At 42.7% G+C, this 17218-nt stretch overlaps 1 protein-coding gene across 2 annotated transcripts in view; it reads left to right on the forward strand.

The window, feature by feature from the left end:
- The window catches only part of TSTD2 (thiosulfate sulfurtransferase like domain containing 2), a 36400-nt gene that overhangs the window by 10095 nt on the left and 9087 nt on the right, over nucleotides 1–17218 (forward strand). For both annotated transcript variants that reach the window (XM_037850953.1, XM_037850952.1), the window contains exons 3-4: nucleotides 8951–9264; nucleotides 13080–13188. In XM_037850953.1, the coding sequence (XP_037706881.1) occupies nucleotides 8951–9264; nucleotides 13080–13188 (423 nt within the window). The remainder of the gene's footprint in view (nucleotides 1–8950; nucleotides 9265–13079; nucleotides 13189–17218) is intronic.

A 17218-nucleotide genomic window follows, 5' to 3' on the forward strand; every position in this document is an offset into this window, starting at 1 on the left:
GCTGTTGAAAACCTAAAAGTATCAGTACCACCTCCCATTAGGCTGGGAGAGAACCTTGAGAGGCTGATAACCACATATCACATTTAATATTTATACATCAAAACACCATTAACAAGGTTGAAAGACAGCCTACAAGCTGGAAAAAATATTTGTAATAACTGTGATCAACAAGAGGTTACAAAACCACTTACAAATCAGTAAAAAGATAAGTGCAAAAAAGAAAAATATGTAAAAGACATGAACTGGCAAGTCAGAAAAGAAATAGATTAAATTAAAAAAATTCTTTTTTATTGCTGATAGAAGACATGCAAATAAAGACAAGATAGCAATTGTTTTGCCTTTCATTTGAGCCAATTTTAAAAATATTAACTAAAAAAATTAAAACAAATATTGCCAGATCTCAGTGAACCTGTGGATAAAATGGCACCCTCATGGATTTTGGGTGAGAGTTTAAATTGGAGCAATTTTTTTCTGAAAGACAGTCACTATTTATCATAGTTTAAAATTTCATGCTTTTTGACCCACCAGTCTCTCTTTTAGATACTGTACTAAGGAGATAAAGTACAGAAAGAGGTATGCACAGAATGCTTATACAGCATTGCTTATAATTGCAAAAATTGGAAGCAATAGAAATTGCCCATCACTTGGGAACTGATTAAGAGAAAATTGGCACATCCATGATTTTCTCCTTTTGTTTACGATAAGCATGAATCGTTTTTAGAAAAACAATAAAAATTACTTTCCAAAAAAAAAAATACAAACATTTTGGTACATTTCTTTCCAGTCCTTTTTCAGTGTGCTTTTTAATGTGGTTGAGATTGCATTGTATTAACAAATTTTATCCAGTTTTTTCACTTAATATTATATCATAAGTATTTTCCCATGTAGTTTAAAATTGGCTGCTTAATAATATTCCATGGTAAGTATATACCATAGTTTACTTGACTATTTCCTTTTTGAAAATGACATGATGTTTGTAATGTTTTACTAATATTTGCCTGAAATTCAGATGCTTTCCTTAAGAATGGTTCCTAAAAAGGGTTAAAGCACATAAATATTGTTGCAACTCTTGATACTGATACCTTGTGTTAAATAGCATTCCAGAAAGAGTATCAGTGTATACCCCCATTGGTAGTAAAAGAAATTACCCATTTGATTTTTCCCCATGACTGAATAAAACATTTTTTAAAACCTTAGCTTGGTAGGAGAAAAAAGTGTCATGAAAATTTTCATATATTTTTATTTTGCTGTGATACATCTGTTTTTGTCTCTTACCTGTTCATTTATTAGAACTTTTCCTATAATAAATGCGGCAAATTTTTTTCTAGTTAAGGAGAGTTTTTAAAGTTTTACTGTCTTTCTGATTAAGAATATACTACATGCTTGTATTTTTTAAATACATAAAGGTATTATTTGTGTATACAGAAAAATTTAAATTGCCTGTTATCCCACCATCCAGAAAGAACCACTGTTAATATTTTGATGTAATAATGGCTAGCATTTATATAGCATTTATCATGTGCTAGGTACTATTCTGTACTCTTTTCGTAAACATTAACTCATTTATACTTCATAACTACCCTGCATGGTAGATTGTATTATCCTCAGGTAACAGATGAAGAGAATGAGCCACAGAGGTTAAGCCACTTGCTCAGGAGCTGGGATTTGAATTTAGTCTGGCTGCACAATCTATGCATTTAAAATTAATCACTCTGTTAGGTGGCTTCTCCTTCCAATGTTTTTCTTTTGAACAAAGGTGAAATTAATACAAGGTTTATGGTTTTATATCGTACTTTTTTTCATTTAATACCATATTATATTCTCATGTCAGTTATTTTGGAAATACTAGTTATAAAGGGTTGCAGAGAGCATGGTCCATATTAATGTGCCTCATTTCTTTATTACCAGTTTTTTGCCATCAAATATAATGAAGGATTGAACTTATTAGCGTGTATCATTGTTCAGATCTAATTATATTCCTGTAGGTTGATTCCTAGAAACAGAGATCAAGGATATAAAAATTTTTTTAAATTCAGTTTTTTTGAGATAGATTCACATACCATGTCCATGGTGTACAATCAGTTGTTCACAGTACCATTACATACTTGTGCATTCATCACCACAATCCATTTTTGAACCTGTTCATTACCATACATGAAAAAGAATAAGAATTAAAGTTGAAGTAAAAAAGAACACCCAAAACATCCCATACTCCCTATCCCTCCTTATTATTCACTTTTTTTCTACTCATCTATCCATACACTGGATAAAGGGAGTGGGAGCCACAAAGTTTTCACAATCACATGGTCACACAGTGTAAGCTACATAGTTATACAATTGTCTTCAAGAATAAAGGCTACTGGGTTGCAGTTCAACAGTTTCAGGTACTTCTGGCTATTCCAAGACACTAAAAACTAAAAAGGGATAGCTGTATAATGCATAAGAATAACCTCTAGAATGACCTCTCAACTCTGTTTGAGATCTCTCAGCCACTGAAACTTTATTTTGTTTCATTTCTCTTCCCCCCTTTGGCCCAAGAAGACTTTCTCACTCCCACAATGCCAGGGCCAGGCTTATCCCCGTGAGTCATGTCCCACATTGCCAGGAAGATTTACACCCCTGGGAGTCATGTCCCTTGTAGGGAGGAAGGCAGTGAGTTTACCTGCAGAGTTGGCTTAGGGAGAGAGGTCATATCTGAGCAACAAAAAGGTTCTCTGGGAGTGACTCTTAGGCACAATTATAAACTTAGCCTCTTCTTTGCAGTAACAAACTTCATAAGGGCAAGCCCCAAGATCTAGGGCTTGGCCTTCTAAATTGGTAGCCCCCAATGCTTGTGAGAATATCAGTAATTCCCCAGGTAGAGAAGTTTAATATTTCCATATTTTCCCCCAGTCCCTCAAAGGGGCTTTTGCAAATACATTTTTATTCTCTGCCCAAACTACTCTGGGGCTTCACACTAACCTGTGCAAGCCAACTGGATCTCATCCTTATTCAAGCTTCCATGTAATTATGTTGTTTGAATAAACTGACCATACAAGTTCAATGATATAGTGTGCTACAGAAAATAGAGATTTTACATGAAACAAACATCTCTTCCTTTGGTTTCACACAGGAGTTGAAGTTTTAAAACACTCTTCCTGGTATAATCACATAGTTATGCATTCACCACCACAGTCTGTATGAAGACATTTCCATTGCATCCTCAAAGAAAGAGGAAGAGGAGAAAAAAGAAAAAACAATGTCAACTAAAAAAATAAAATAAAGTACAATAAAATACAATAAAAAGTTCAGATAACACCACCAGTGCCAAGAGTCCCATACCTCTCCCTTATATCTCCCTCTCATAGACATTTTAGCTTTGGTATATTGCCTTTGTTACAATTAATGGAAGCATATTACAGTGTTACTGTTAACTGTAGGCTCTGGTTTGCATTGATTGTGTTTTTTCCCCAGTACCATCCTTTGTTCAACACCTTGCAAAGTTGACATTCATTCATTCTCCCTCACGTAAAAACATTCTTATATTTGTACATTTAAGCACAACCACTGACCACTCTAGGTTCATTAGTTATACGGCCCCAGTCTTTATCTTTCTTTCCTTCTGGTATCATACATGCCCCTACCCTTCCTCTTTCTACCATACTTACAGTAATCTTTGTTCAGTGTACTTACCGTATTGTGCTACCATCACACAGCATTGTGCCATCCATTTCTGGATCTGTACAATCAGTCATCTATACCCTCTTTCTGTCTCCTGATATCTTCATTTCTACAGTCTTCTCCAGACCTCTCGGTCCTGTCTTTTTCTGTCTGTCGGTAGCACTCCTATTGGTATTTCTTGTAGAAGAGGTCTCCTGTTCATGAACTCTTTCACTATCTGTTTATCTGCAAATATTTTAAACTCTCCCTCATTTTTGAAGGACAGTTTTGCTGGATATAGGATTCTTGGTTCATAGTTTTTCTCTTTCAGTATCTTGAATATATCATACCACTGCCTTCTCTCCTCCATGGTTGCTGCTGAGAGATCTGAAGTTAGTCTTATCCCGCTTCCCTTATGATTGCTTTTCTCTTGCTGCTTTCAGAATTCTCTCTTTGTCTTTGACATTTGGAAATCTGATTAGTAAGTGTCTTGGGGTAGGTCTGGTTGGATCATTTCTGTTTGGGGTATGCTATGCTTCTTGGACTTCTAAATTTATGTCTTTCATAAGAGTTGGGAATTTTTCTTTGGTATTTCCTCCATTATTCTTTCTGCCCCCTTTCCCTTCTCTTCTCCTTCTGGGACACCTATAACATGTATGTTCGTGTACTTCATGTTGTCATTCAGTTCCCTGAGACTCTGCTCATATTTTTCCATTCTTTTCCTTGTCTGTTTTTTTGTGTGTAGAATTTCAGATGTCCTGTCTTCTAGTTCACTGATTCTTTCTTCTGCCTCTCCAAGTCTGCTGTTGTATGTCTCCGTTGTGTTTTTCATCTCTTCTATTGTGCTTTTTATTCCCATAATTTCTGCCATTTGTTTTTTCAAGTTTATGAATTCTTCCGTATGGTCTCCCAGTGTCTTCTTTATATCCTTCATCTCTCTTGTCATTTTTTCTTTCAGCTCATTGATTTGACTTAGAAGAGTTGTTTGAAGATCTTTAATTAGTTGTTTCAACTCCAGAATCTTGGTAGAGGTGTTTGTCTTTTTTTTTTTTACTGGGCCACATCTTTGTGTTCCCTGGTGGGGCTTGTGATTTTTCACTGTCTAGGCATCTGATTTTCTTGATTAGTTTATTCTGGAGGTTGTTTTCTGTCTTTTTTTTTTTTAGGGTTTTCTTATTGGTTGTCTTTGATCTGTATCTTTTCTTTGTTTCTCTTGCTGGCCAGTTGTCAGATTGGCTCTACCTCCCCCCAGTCTTTCCCCAAAAATTGTGTGCCCACAGTGGCCTGCCACAGGGATGGTAGGTAGGCACTGGGCACGCCAGCAAGTTCACTGTCTGTGGTAGTATAGATGCTGGCTTCCAGTGGTGCTCTGCTTTCTGCCAGCCAGCAAAACCCGGGTTTGTTTTAGAGCCCTGCTTTAACAGTTGGGTTGTCTGTATTTCTCAGCCAAAATAGGGCTGGGTTTCTGTACAGGGCATGTAGGTCAGCTCCTGTCATCCTAAGAAAGGGTCTGAAGCATCTTTTTAAAAGTTTTTCAATTCCCTTGCACATTCTGGACTATCACATGGCACTGTCCGGTAACTTAATCGTCCTCAGAGGTTGCTTTGCCTCTGAGCACAGGCTGTGTCTACACAGGTGAGCTGAAACTGCGGGATTCCTATGCCCTCACTTTGCTTGCCAAAATCTGGCTGATGTGGGGGCTACACCTGTGGCAGAGGACTCCCTCAGCTGCCCCAGTACTCCAGCCATTCCCAAGGCAAAGAAACGGCCACTGGCTGCTGCTTCCCTCAAGCCTTTCAGATCCAGGACTGGAAACACAGTCTCTGTCCATGTTTTCCTGGTCTCTTTGTACCTCACTGACCTGGACCTTGAGATGTCTGCCCCTGTCCCCTGGGTCTTCAAGTGGTGGGGGTACGTCTCACTGCTGTGAGAGAGATTTTGTAGTCTGTTTCTGTGGTGGGAGGGGTCCTGTCTGCTGATTCTGTGCCTTTCCCACACTGAGGAGGAGGGGAGAGGAGCTGCTGGTCCAGGATGGAAGATCCTACCTGATATTCTTCTCTTTTCTTCAATTCAGCATCTGCAGGGTTTGTCTCCAGTGTATATCCTCTTCTAGAGTTTCAAACAATTCAGAATTGTCCTTTTTTTTTCCATTGAATCTCTGGAGAGAAGTTTTCAGTAGCTGTTTCCCCCATTTATGTTTTTGTTTAGAAAGTCCTCCATCCCAAGACCAAATAAACCTGCATTTTCTGAGTGTTTTAGTTGCTTCATTTTTTACATTTAAATTATAACTATCTCATATTAACTTTGATATATAACCTATGAAGTGAAGTTTGAACTTTATTTTTCCCCACAAATAGTTCCTTATAATGTCAACGTCAGTTATTTTTCTCACTGACTTAGAACACTACTTTAACATGTAGCAAACTCTTGAAGTTTGCTGAGTTCTATTTCTGGATTATCTTCATTAATTAAGTCCTTAAACATTTATTGACTACTTATTATATGCCAGGCACTATTGTATACTCTGGGGATAAAACAGTGGGAAAAAGTGGACAGGGAAAATCCCTGTCCTTATAGAGAGGTTACACAATTAATTAACAAATAAATAATTATGTGATATATAGTGATAAGTTATAGAGAAAAATAAAATACGTTAAGGGGATTTCAGTTGCTCTCTTATGGAGGGGGTCAGGAAAAGACCTATGGACAGGTGACATTTGAGGACAGGGAATGAGCGAGCCCTGCAGATAACTGGAGGAAGAGTGTCCCAGGCTCAGGCCATGGCATGGAAGCCCACATGTCATGATGGAGCAAAAACCTACAGCCTAGAGTGGTCAGAGCTGAGGTCAGAGGGTATCGGCATATTACAGAGGGCCTTTAGGCCAGGATAAGGACTTTGTTTTTCTCAGAGGTCAAGATGTGCCTTTGGAGGATTTTCAGCAGGGGAATGACATCATCTGCTTTTTGTTTTAAGAACCATTTTGGCTGAGTGGAGAATAAACAATGGGAATGAGAATGGAAAGAGGGAGGTGAGGAAGCTATTGCAATAAACCAGGCAAGGGGTGCTGGTGGCTTGGGTTACAGAGTGATGGCCGAGGGAGGTGGCGGGAAGTGTTTAGCTTCTGGGTATATTTGAGAAGTGGAGCAGATGGACTGGATGTAGGGGGTGAGAGTAAAAGAGCTGAGGATGTTCCATTAAAGTCTTTGTTTTAAAGATGCCTATTGGGTGCTCACTGTGCCTGTTAGAGTGGGCTGTTTTCACTCTGTTTCTGGAAGCTCTAAAGTGTGTGTTCATCTCGGGCATAGTGAGTCTTTAGTCTTTCCTCGTTGAGAATTTCCTCAGTTATTCATTGTGGTTGCTCAAGTAGCAGTAATAAATCGACCGAAACCTGTAATGAGTTCAGCACATTAGAAGTTTACTTCTGAATTTGGGCCTGGGGGTGGGAGGATCCTTATCAACACACAGGTTTCCAGGGACCCTGCTAATGTCACCTCTGCAGTCCTCAGCACATGGTTTCCAAGGTTTCCCTGAAAGTTGTCATCCCAGTGGGTCTGAAGAGGAAGAGAGCCTGGAGGAGCACGGCATGCCCAGGAGCTTTCTGTGGACTAGAACCGGACGTGTGGCTTATTCACATCCCACTGGAAAATACTTGGTACTCAGCCAAGCCCCATTGCAAAGAAGGCTGGGAAGTGTAGTTTGCTCAGGAAGAAAGGAAATTGGATTTTGATGGACACTAAGAGGTTGCCATCACAACTTAGTTACTGTTTTAGTTTTCTGGGCTTGTCATGAAATGGGTTGGGTTAAACAGTGGGAATTTAGTTGCTCATGGTTTTGACGCTAAAAGAAAGTCCAGATCGAGGTCTGCTTTCAAGGCTTATGGCAGCCTCTCCTGGTCTCTCTTGATGTTCAGCTTCTTGCTTCCTGTGGCTTTCTCTCCACTAATAGGTTTAAGACCTATCCTTATTGAGGTGGGTCATACCTTAGCTTAAGTAACCTCATGAAAAGATCCTACTTACAAAGGGTTCACACCCACAGGAGTGGATAAAGTTTAAGAACATCTTTTCTGGGGTACATACAGCTTCAAACCACCACAGCTACTGTGTGAACTTTAGACAGTCTTATCAAGTTCAGAAGAATCCTTGTAGGATTTTGGCTATGGTACTTGGTCTTCTCACTTAAATAAGATTTGGGTGGTTTGCAAAGAGGGAAGAGTGTTTGGGACACTAAGATTCGCGTAAGCGAAGGTGTAGCGGCAGGGATGTTTTAGATCATTAAGAGTATGGTGAGTAGACTGGCTTCTTTGAACCAAGGTGACTGGTGAAGGAAAGTAGTTGGAGATTAAGCCAAAAACAGTGATGGGGAGACACACATGAAGGAATACCATCTGCTTTCCCTACAAGGTTCTTCATGGTGTCACTTTCATTTACCTTCTCAGCCTGGTCTTCCTTTGCTTCAATGAGCTCCCACCTCCCTTCTTCCTACCATCACAGCCCCTGTGCAGTTATCCCAGGGTTAGAGAAGGACATAAATCACATTGTGTTGTTTAACACTTGTGTGATTCTTTACGGCTTAGGTTTTCCAGATGAAGACTTGGCACAAAGGGATTGAATGACCTTGAAAGATCTGTGTCTCTTCTCAAAGATACAGATAGTCCATGGCAGAGCCAGTATTTACAACTCCAGAATCTTTTGAATTGGAAAAACAAAAATAGAAATTTTTGTAAAGACCAACAGATGGAGTGGTAACAACGTTTAGTAGGAGGATTGGTATTTCATATCAGAGGTGGCCTCTAAGATGGACTGTGACAGTTTAAAAGCAATTCAGTAGAAGAGGGAGGCTAGGGTAGGGCTTTCCACAGAGGGACCAGCGTGAGTGAGAAAGCAGGTAGGTTCCTGGCCTGGCTGTGTCAGGCATGTGTGGAGGAAGGGGAGAGAAGCTGGGAAGGGTAAGCTGTGGAGGCCGGTGTGAGTGCTCTGGTGCCAGGCCTCGTCATCCCGGTTTTGGTATGTGGGCTGCTGAAAGCAACAAGGGCCAACTGTGTTATGTATGTAGTCCAGTGTGCCCCGGTGGGCTTGTATCCTGAAGGGGACTGTGACTTATTTAACTCCATGTCTGAAAGCCCAGCTTTTGCTTCTCTGTTAACCTCTTCTAAAGCTTACCAACTTGCTTCCAACTGTTCCTCAGGGAAGTCTTCTGTGATGAGTAGGATATAAAACTAGAAACCCCGGTGTAAAGATAAAGGATTTCACTAAGACTTCCGTTAGCCATAACCTTAAAATAATAGTGACACTACTTGAAATGTGATTGCAGGCGTTTGCCCTTTTCATCAAAACCAAGGAAGTTCCAGCACCTCCTGTTGGGTATAAAGGAAAATGGTGGAAATGCTGTGAGCAGCTATTCAAGGATCAGGCCGTCTTCCATAGGCATGTGGCAACACAACATGCTGATGAAGTTTGTCGCCAGACTGCTTCCATTTTAAAGCAGCTGGCTGTGACAGGAAGCCGCTCAAAGAGTCTTACATCCACAGACCCAAAGAACCTTCCTGAAGAGTCCTTCTCTCATAACCACAAAGTGTCTGCTTGGCTCCCTGACATAAGCTGCTTTCACCCTGATGAACTGAGAAGGTAAGACTTTCATTCTATATTTTTGGTTTGACATTTTCAAAAGGCTTTTCCAGCCACAGTGCTGTGCCACTGTCAACCCACTAAAAGGGCTAGAATGAGCAAGACAGACTCCACCAAACGAGGCTGAGGAGGTGGAGTGGTGGGAGCTCTTGGCCATTGCTTGTAGAAATGTGAAATGGTACAACCACTTTGGAAAAGTATTTGACAGTTTCTTTTAAAGTTAAACATGTATCTTTCCCATGATCTGCTCCTGAGTGTTTAATCATTTAATCAAGGGATAAAACACAGATGTCCATAGAAAGCTTTATGTAGGTATGCTCACAGCAGCTTTATTCATAAAATATAAAACTGGAAATAACCGCAATTGTACATCGACGGGAGAACAAGCTGTGGTATAGTCATACAAGATACTGTTGATATTCAGGAATATGTGTGGATGAACTGCCAAGTCCTTATGCTGAGTGAAAAGCCGGACAAAAGAGCCAGCTGCCTAACAGTGTAATGGGTGTAATTGGGCTTTTTCTTGTTGCTTTAATAGCATCAGAATGAGCATAAGTAGGATGCTGAGGGGTAAACGTTTGTGCTTTTGCTAATAAGCCTCCAACTGTTACTCTTCTGCCTCCCTGTATCCTAATGCTAGCGCCACACCCTCTGTACTAGTTAGCTATAGCTGTATGACAAATCAATCCCAAACTTAAAAGCTTAAAATAAGAGGCATTATTTCACACAGTTTCTGCGGGCCAGGCACCCAGAGGCAGCTTTCCTGCGTGGTCTTGGGGGTTGCTCGCTGAGCTGGACAGGCTGGAGAATTGGTGGCCGAGCTCACATGTGGTTGGCAGCAGGTCTTGGTTTCTCACTTGCTGGCCAGAGGCCTCCATCCCTCTCCATTGGCTGCCCGAGTGTCCTCAGTAGCTGCCTCCCCCAGAGCACATGACAAGAGACAGACAGAGCCCCAGGACAGATAGAAGCCCAGACATTCATAACCGAACCCAGAACTGTCCGTACTTAACTTTTCCAAGACCAACTCTAGTTCAGTGTAGGAGGGGGTGACCCTAAAATATAAATACCAGGGGATGGGGCTCAGTGACCACACCCTCAGAGGCACTACTTTGCGTGCCTATTGCCTGGCAGTGCTTCCGGTGCTCTCCCCCATTCTGTCTGGCTCTTAATCATTCAAGATTTCTCTACAGGCCTGAGCTAAGCAACACATGCCCATGTGCGCGCGCACACACACACGCGCGCGTGCAATAGAAGACCATCACCTGTGCCAGCCTGTGCAGTAGCATATACACAGGTGGCCTGCAGTGTTCACAGGCATTCTTGGAAGATATCTTACATATTTGGGATCTTAACTTCTCTGGGAAAAGGTAAAGATCAGAAAATTGTGTTCTTTTCAAAGAGAAGTGAGGCAGCCCAGAGGCATATTAGTGGTTCTTCTAGTCTGGGTTATGTCAGCACTTGTAAAAGGGTACCAGGAGCCATCAGAGTATATTCCAAGAGAATGCTGGTAGCCTTCTAGCTAAACGTAGGGTTTGGCTGCAAAAGTCATCATCTTTCCTCATTGCAGAAAAGTAAAACAAATTAATGGAGAGAATTCCTTTAAATTAGTATCTTCTCCCATAAATTTCTATTTTTTATTTTGAAATAATTTCACACTTAAAAAAAAGTTGCATGTATAGTAGTACAAAGAACTTTTTTTCTTGAACCATAGAATAAAAGTTAAAACAAGGGTATTCTACATAAAATCTACAATATAACCATCAAAGTCAGGAAATTAACATTGATGCATTATTACCATTCAGGTTTTGCCAAATGTCCCCATAATTTCCTTTAAAGCTAAAGGATCTAGTTCAAAATGCTACATTGCATTTAGTTGTCATGTAGTTTTAGTTTCCCAATTTTTCTAAACTTTCATGACCTTAACACTTTTGAATATTACAGGTCAATTATTTTGTAGAATATTCCTCAACTTGCTTTTGTCTGATATTTCTTCAAGACTAGATTGGAGTTATGCATCTTTGGCAGGAATATTACAGAAGTAATACCCCGCACCCCATACCTGCCCATCTGCCCAAATGAACTGACACAAGAACAGGTGGCTCAATTTCTTCTCCTTATAGTTTTCCACAAGACAAAATACATGTAAAAATATAAGGGAAAATTGTGATTTTTCTGCTAGTAAGATTCTTCTGGTACTATTGACAGAATGTCATTTTTCATGGCATTTGGCAGATAGCACCACAGCTTCCAGTGCTTCATCCCTGGAATACATATGATGCCCACTTGGTGGCCTCGTCCTCAAGGAGGGCCCCTGGAATGAGCCTGGGTCCCTGGAATATATTTCAGTATCCCTGTCTGACCAGTTGCTTACTAAAAAGGCAAAGGTTTTTTATTACCAAATGCAGTTTTCTGAGCTGAATATGCTTTAGGAAGGATGTTAACTTTTAGAATGAGTAATAGGATTAGATGTTTAGATCCTGCCTTTGAAAAACTCCCCAAATCATATTACAGAATTCCAGAGGACAGATTTCTGATTTCAAACAATTCCTGAACTATTTGGTGACCAGAAATAGTCCACTTTGATGTGTTTTTGTCACTCGTCCTCAGTGCCAAATCCCCCTTATTTATCAGGAAGAAGAGGAGAAGAAAGTTAGGAAGAGAGCTGAACTTGGAGCTAGGCTGGAGCTAGTCACTGACGTTCTCTGTGCCTTCATTTCCTCACTTCTGCAGTTGGCATGACAGTGCCTGGTCTGCCAACCTCAGGAAATGTGGGTGAATTCTAGAGGATGATGATGCTAAGAGCTCTTGTGCTGTCCATAGGGGTCCCTTCCTGTGGCCCCTACTGTGAGGAATTTGCTTTCTAGTTAGAGAAACAGAGAGAGACATGTGAAACAAATAACACTTGATACAAGACAGCTATATAATTATCACTTAAATCACTCGTTCCAGGAATTCAGAGAAAGGAAAGTAGGTGGGGTGGGGCAAGAGCGCTTCATGGAGGAGACCAGGCTCTGAAGCACGGTGCTGATTTGGATGAAAGAGTCATAGTTTCCAGAGCTGGATAGGACTTTAATTAAATCTGTGGCATTCCCTAAAAGAGTCTATGGAACACCAGTTCTGGGGGATGCCAGCAGGTATTGAAAAAAGATGACTCTGGACAACTAAGCTTGGGACGGACTGGGTCAAGTAGTTCTTGACTGCAGGACTTCTTGGAGCCTCAGTAGATGAAAGGGCCTTCGCTTTACCCTCAGAGAGGGAGCTGATGTCTGCAAGGGTCTCAAACACGTGGCCTTGCAGAACAGCTGCAGGACACACTGGGGAAATGTGGTTTGTTTCAGTTCCCCAACTTTACAGATGAACAAACTAAGGCGCCTCAGTTTCCTCAACTGTAAAATGGGGATGATGATAACCTGTCTCTTGAGTAAGAGAAAGTCATGAAAAAATGAAAGGGAAACTTTTTTGTGTGGGTGAGAGATTCCAAACGGAGACTGGCTTGTGTTAGAGGATAAGCCAGAACTATCTCAGATTTCCTGCTCTGGGCAAAGAGGGTCGTTGATATCTGCCTCTTGGATCTGAGGATTACATGAGGAGGTGAAAGTCAACTACTTTTTGTAATGTAAGAAGTTCAGTGCAGACACTGTCTTCTCCAGAGCCAGTACAGGCAGGAACTGCTGCTCATTTTGGGGGAGCAGCAGGAGCAGAGGCAGCTGTGAGTGGCTCCTACGGCTTCCCTCTGTGTGCCTGGGTTCCGGTAGGATCTGTATTCCTTGAGCCAGTGACGCCAGCGCTCCCTTCCTCTGGCTTTCTTTTCGCAGTGGCGAAGGGGAGGTGCTGCTGTTTTACTGCTACTGCGACCTGGAGGATCCCCAGGGGCTCTGCTCCTGGCAGATGGCTCTGTGCCAGTGGCTACACCTCACAGGCAAGGTAACGCCTACCCTGGCCTTCGCGGGCTCCCACAGAAAGGTTTGCTGTTGGGGTCTCAGGAATTAGGAAGTCCCACTGGGCCTTTAAGTAGAATGTTAAACACCATAAATAATGTTTGGTGGGAATATGTAGTGGCATAAAGTGCCTCTTTTCGGCTCTGTTTTCCCTTTTCCTGAACCCCCATAATGATATAGCCCCTACCCTGGGGGTCAGCACACGCTTTCTGTAAAGGGGCAGATAGTAGGCATTTTCAGCTTTGCGGGCCCTGAGGTCTGTGTTGTGGATACGTAGCACTGCTGGCATCTCCAGGAGCAGCCGTGGACGCACATCCAAGAATGGTGTGGCTGTGTGCCAGGAAAACTTTAGGGACACAGAGAGGTGTGTTCTGCTGGCCCCAGGCCCGGGGAGATGTTGACAACAGATGAAGCATTTCACAGGCAGAACCCGGAGGCCTGATTCCAAGGGGGTCTTAGTTTTCCCAGAACACGCCATAGCCTTTCACTATCTTGGGCTGCTGGCATCGGCCATTCCCTCTCCCTCTGGGATGCTTTCCTCCAGCCTCGGCCTGGCTGGCCCCTCACCTCCGAGCTCGCCAAGTGTCACCTCCTCAGCTCTTCTCCAGAGGTCCCCTCCCTCTTCCTGAAAGTGTGACCTTTGTTTACTTTCTGATAATCTATCTCCCTCGTAGCTTCACAAGGACAGGAACTTTGTTTGATTAATTGATGCATCCTCAGTGCCAGGATAGGGCTTAGTCCGTATTTGTGGAATGTTCAATTAAAGAATAAATGCATTTTGGTAACAAAACCACAAGTGTACTGTGCGTGCCTTTAGTGTGTGGTAAAGGTAGGGAGGTAATAGATGCCAAAATGTTAATGATTATCTCTGCATGGTAGGATTATGGATGGTTTTTATTTTCTTTTTATTTTTCTAAATGGTCCTTGGTGATTACATACATACACATGCACGTGCTTGTGTTATGTGTATGTGTATTTAATTTAAATCAAAAGGAAGTGAAGTAAAGGAATGAAGTACTGGCACATGCTACAACATGGGTGAACCTGGAAAACGTGCTGAGGGAAAGAAGCCAGTCATAGGCGCACAGAAGGCCACGCGCTGTAGGACTCCACTTGTATGACCTACCCAGACCACGCAAACCCTTCGAGGGAGAGAGAGAATGCAGATGCGGGGTTGCCAGGAGCTGGAGGGGAAAAGGGAATGGGGAGTGACTGGGTACAGAACTTCTGTTTGGGCTGACAAAAATGTTTTGGAACCAGTGAGTGGTGACGGTTGCACAAGATTGTCAGTGTACTTAATGCCACTGAGTTGTACACTTCAAAGTGGTTAAAATAATGAATTTTATGTTATGTGTATTTTTCACCACAATGATTTTTTTTTTTTTTTTAATTTAAAAAGCTTCCCTCTGAGATCCCCTCTGGCTCTGACATTGTAATATCTTACATGAAATCTTTCCCACACATGTCCCAGATTTTAATTTCCTTAGACAGTTGCTCACTCAGTGATGTTTTCTGCACCATGTTTTCTCACAGTGACTGTTACCTCATCGGTTCTTCACCAAGTCCTGCCATTGCTCACTCTGAAATATGCCTTGACTCCATTCACTTCTCCCCCACTTCCACCACCTCAGACCAAGCCGCCCCCCCTCTTCCCCAGTCCCCTGCAGTAGCTTCCAGACTGTCCGTTCTGTCCTTGCCTGCCGTCTGATCCATGCTCCACACAGCATCTCTTAGATGATCTTGAGAGAGGAATAAAATTTCCCTCCCATCACATGCCCTTAGGTTCCTGCATGATCTGGCCCCTTCTTGCCTTCTTGGCTTACCGGCTGCCATTCGTCACTCATTACGCTCCGGTAGCTGATCTTTCCGTTTTGGGAACCCACCAAGTTCTCTTCTGGCTTTGGGCCTTTTTACATACAAACCTTCTTCAGGGAACTCCTGTACCCACTCTCTCTCCCCTGTCTAATTTTTACTTAAGCTTCATTTCTCAATTTTAACGACACTTCCTCGGAGACCTTTCGTAACCTGCAATCTAAATTCATTTTCCCAGCACACTCTCTCATAGTGTCTCATAGTTATTTTTCATAGCACTTGTCTGTTTGTAGTTTTTATCCTAATGTGTGTGACTTCCATTAGCCTGTTAGCTCGGAGAGGGAAGAACTTGTGTTTTTTTTAACCACATATCCCTAATTCCTGGCATGATTCCTGGCACATAATAAAAAAAAAAAAAGGTAAACATTTGTGGAATGATACATTTCTCTGTTCAGAGAACCTGCCCACCTTAAAGGTGGATACTCAAGTAAACCTGAACATACAAATTGTGGAATCGGTCTGTTTGCCGGTTTAGGGCAGGTTTTTATCCTGGGCCCAGCCAAAGTGAGCCAGCAGTGCAGGTCCCCAACACAGGGTGGCAGCACCGGGCCGGCCCTTAGGTCGTATTCCCAGGCTGCAGCAGTTCCCGCTGGTTTACTGAGAGTCTTCTGCCAGCAGACTGGTAGAAAATGGCATTTAGCAAGGGAAAGAGCCGAACCTGAAAATCATGGCATTATGGAGAGAAGTCTCTGATCCCTGTTGCTGTGCATTCCTATTGCCTCAAGGAATCTTGGGGAACACACTGGAGGCTTTGCTTTAAAGGAAAAAAATGACACGATTTGGAAGTGGAAGGATCTGGTTTTGAATTCCAACTCTGCCACCTGCCTACTCTGTGCCCTGTTACTTGACTTCTCTGAGCTTCTGTTTCCTTTTCTGTGAAGCAGGAATTACAGAACCAGGCTTTCTGGATTGCAATGTGAAGCTCATGTCTCTATTGGTCCCAGGAGCTGGACAGCATGGCTGTCCCATCCTCGCAGCCCAAGGTCCTCACCAAGGAGCCTCTGGGCAGTGGTTCTGTTGGAAGGCTAGCCAGCGAGTTTTGCAGTTGTTCCCCCCTGGCAATGTAGGGAGCTAAATGTAATTGTCTTTTTTGGGGCTCTGAGATTAAAATCACATGGGAACGGCTCTACTGCCTTACCCAGAAGATAGTTGCATAGAAGTGTGGATCTCTTCGTCATAGCCTGTTACCGCCAGAAACTGTTTCTGGTTTCCTGACCCTCACCCCGGCTCAGTGCTCTTGTTCTATGTAAGATGGTGGATGGTGGTGTAGTAGCCTGTGCTGTGGATGTGGTATAGGCACCTGCCCCCCTCATACACCAGGATAGGCGTCCCTGGGCTGCAGCTCTGTCTTGAGAAGCCTGATGGGATCCAGAGTGGACATCGTGGCTCTCCAGTTAGCCACCACCAGTGAGCGGGCATTGGCTTGTGACGTGAATCCCACGCACTCTATGTTCACACCCTGAAGAACTGAAACCACAGGCACAAATGAAGTCTTCTCTAGGTGAAAAAGGGCAGCCGTTTACAGTCGTCAAATTCTGATGCCTTGGTAGATGTCACTGTTGTGTGAAGAGTAGAAACAGCTTAGGGCCTTGAGCGAAATTACCTCTTTCCAGGGAGGGCCATGAAACCACACAGTGCCTCTTTTCTCTCTAGCACTTTTTTCTAGAGCATTCAGTTCCCTTTCAAGATGATCCCAAGGATTTTATAGACCTGAAAACAGCCGCCTTGGCTTAGGAAGGCAGGGGCCTGAGATCCCCGCCCCCACACCACCACCACCACCATGTGGGTGCCATTCATGTACCCAATAGGGAGGTTTCAAACCCTACTGTGTGGCAGGCACTGGTCTAAGCTCCAGGTGTGCAGGTGACCAAAGCCAACACACACCTCTGGGACCCTCGGGGAGGATTTTCAGTGGTTCAGTGGTGGGCTTTCCCCCAAACACCGTATAGCCTTCCCACGCTTTAGGGTTTGGGTATTAATTCCTCAGCGGTTTTCTCACTGTTGCTGGTCTCTGCTATCCCCTTTTTATCAAGATGAAGAAACTGAGGTTCAGAGAAAATAAGTTCATCCTCTCAGCGCCACATGACAAGGAAGTGGCAGAGCTGAATCTTATCCTAGCCCTGCTGACCTGCAGAGGATTCTTT

This window comes from Choloepus didactylus, chromosome 10, assembly GCF_015220235.1.
Source record: "Choloepus didactylus isolate mChoDid1 chromosome 10, mChoDid1.pri, whole genome shotgun sequence".
Classification (NCBI taxonomy): Eukaryota; Metazoa; Chordata; class Mammalia; order Pilosa; family Megalonychidae; genus Choloepus; species Choloepus didactylus.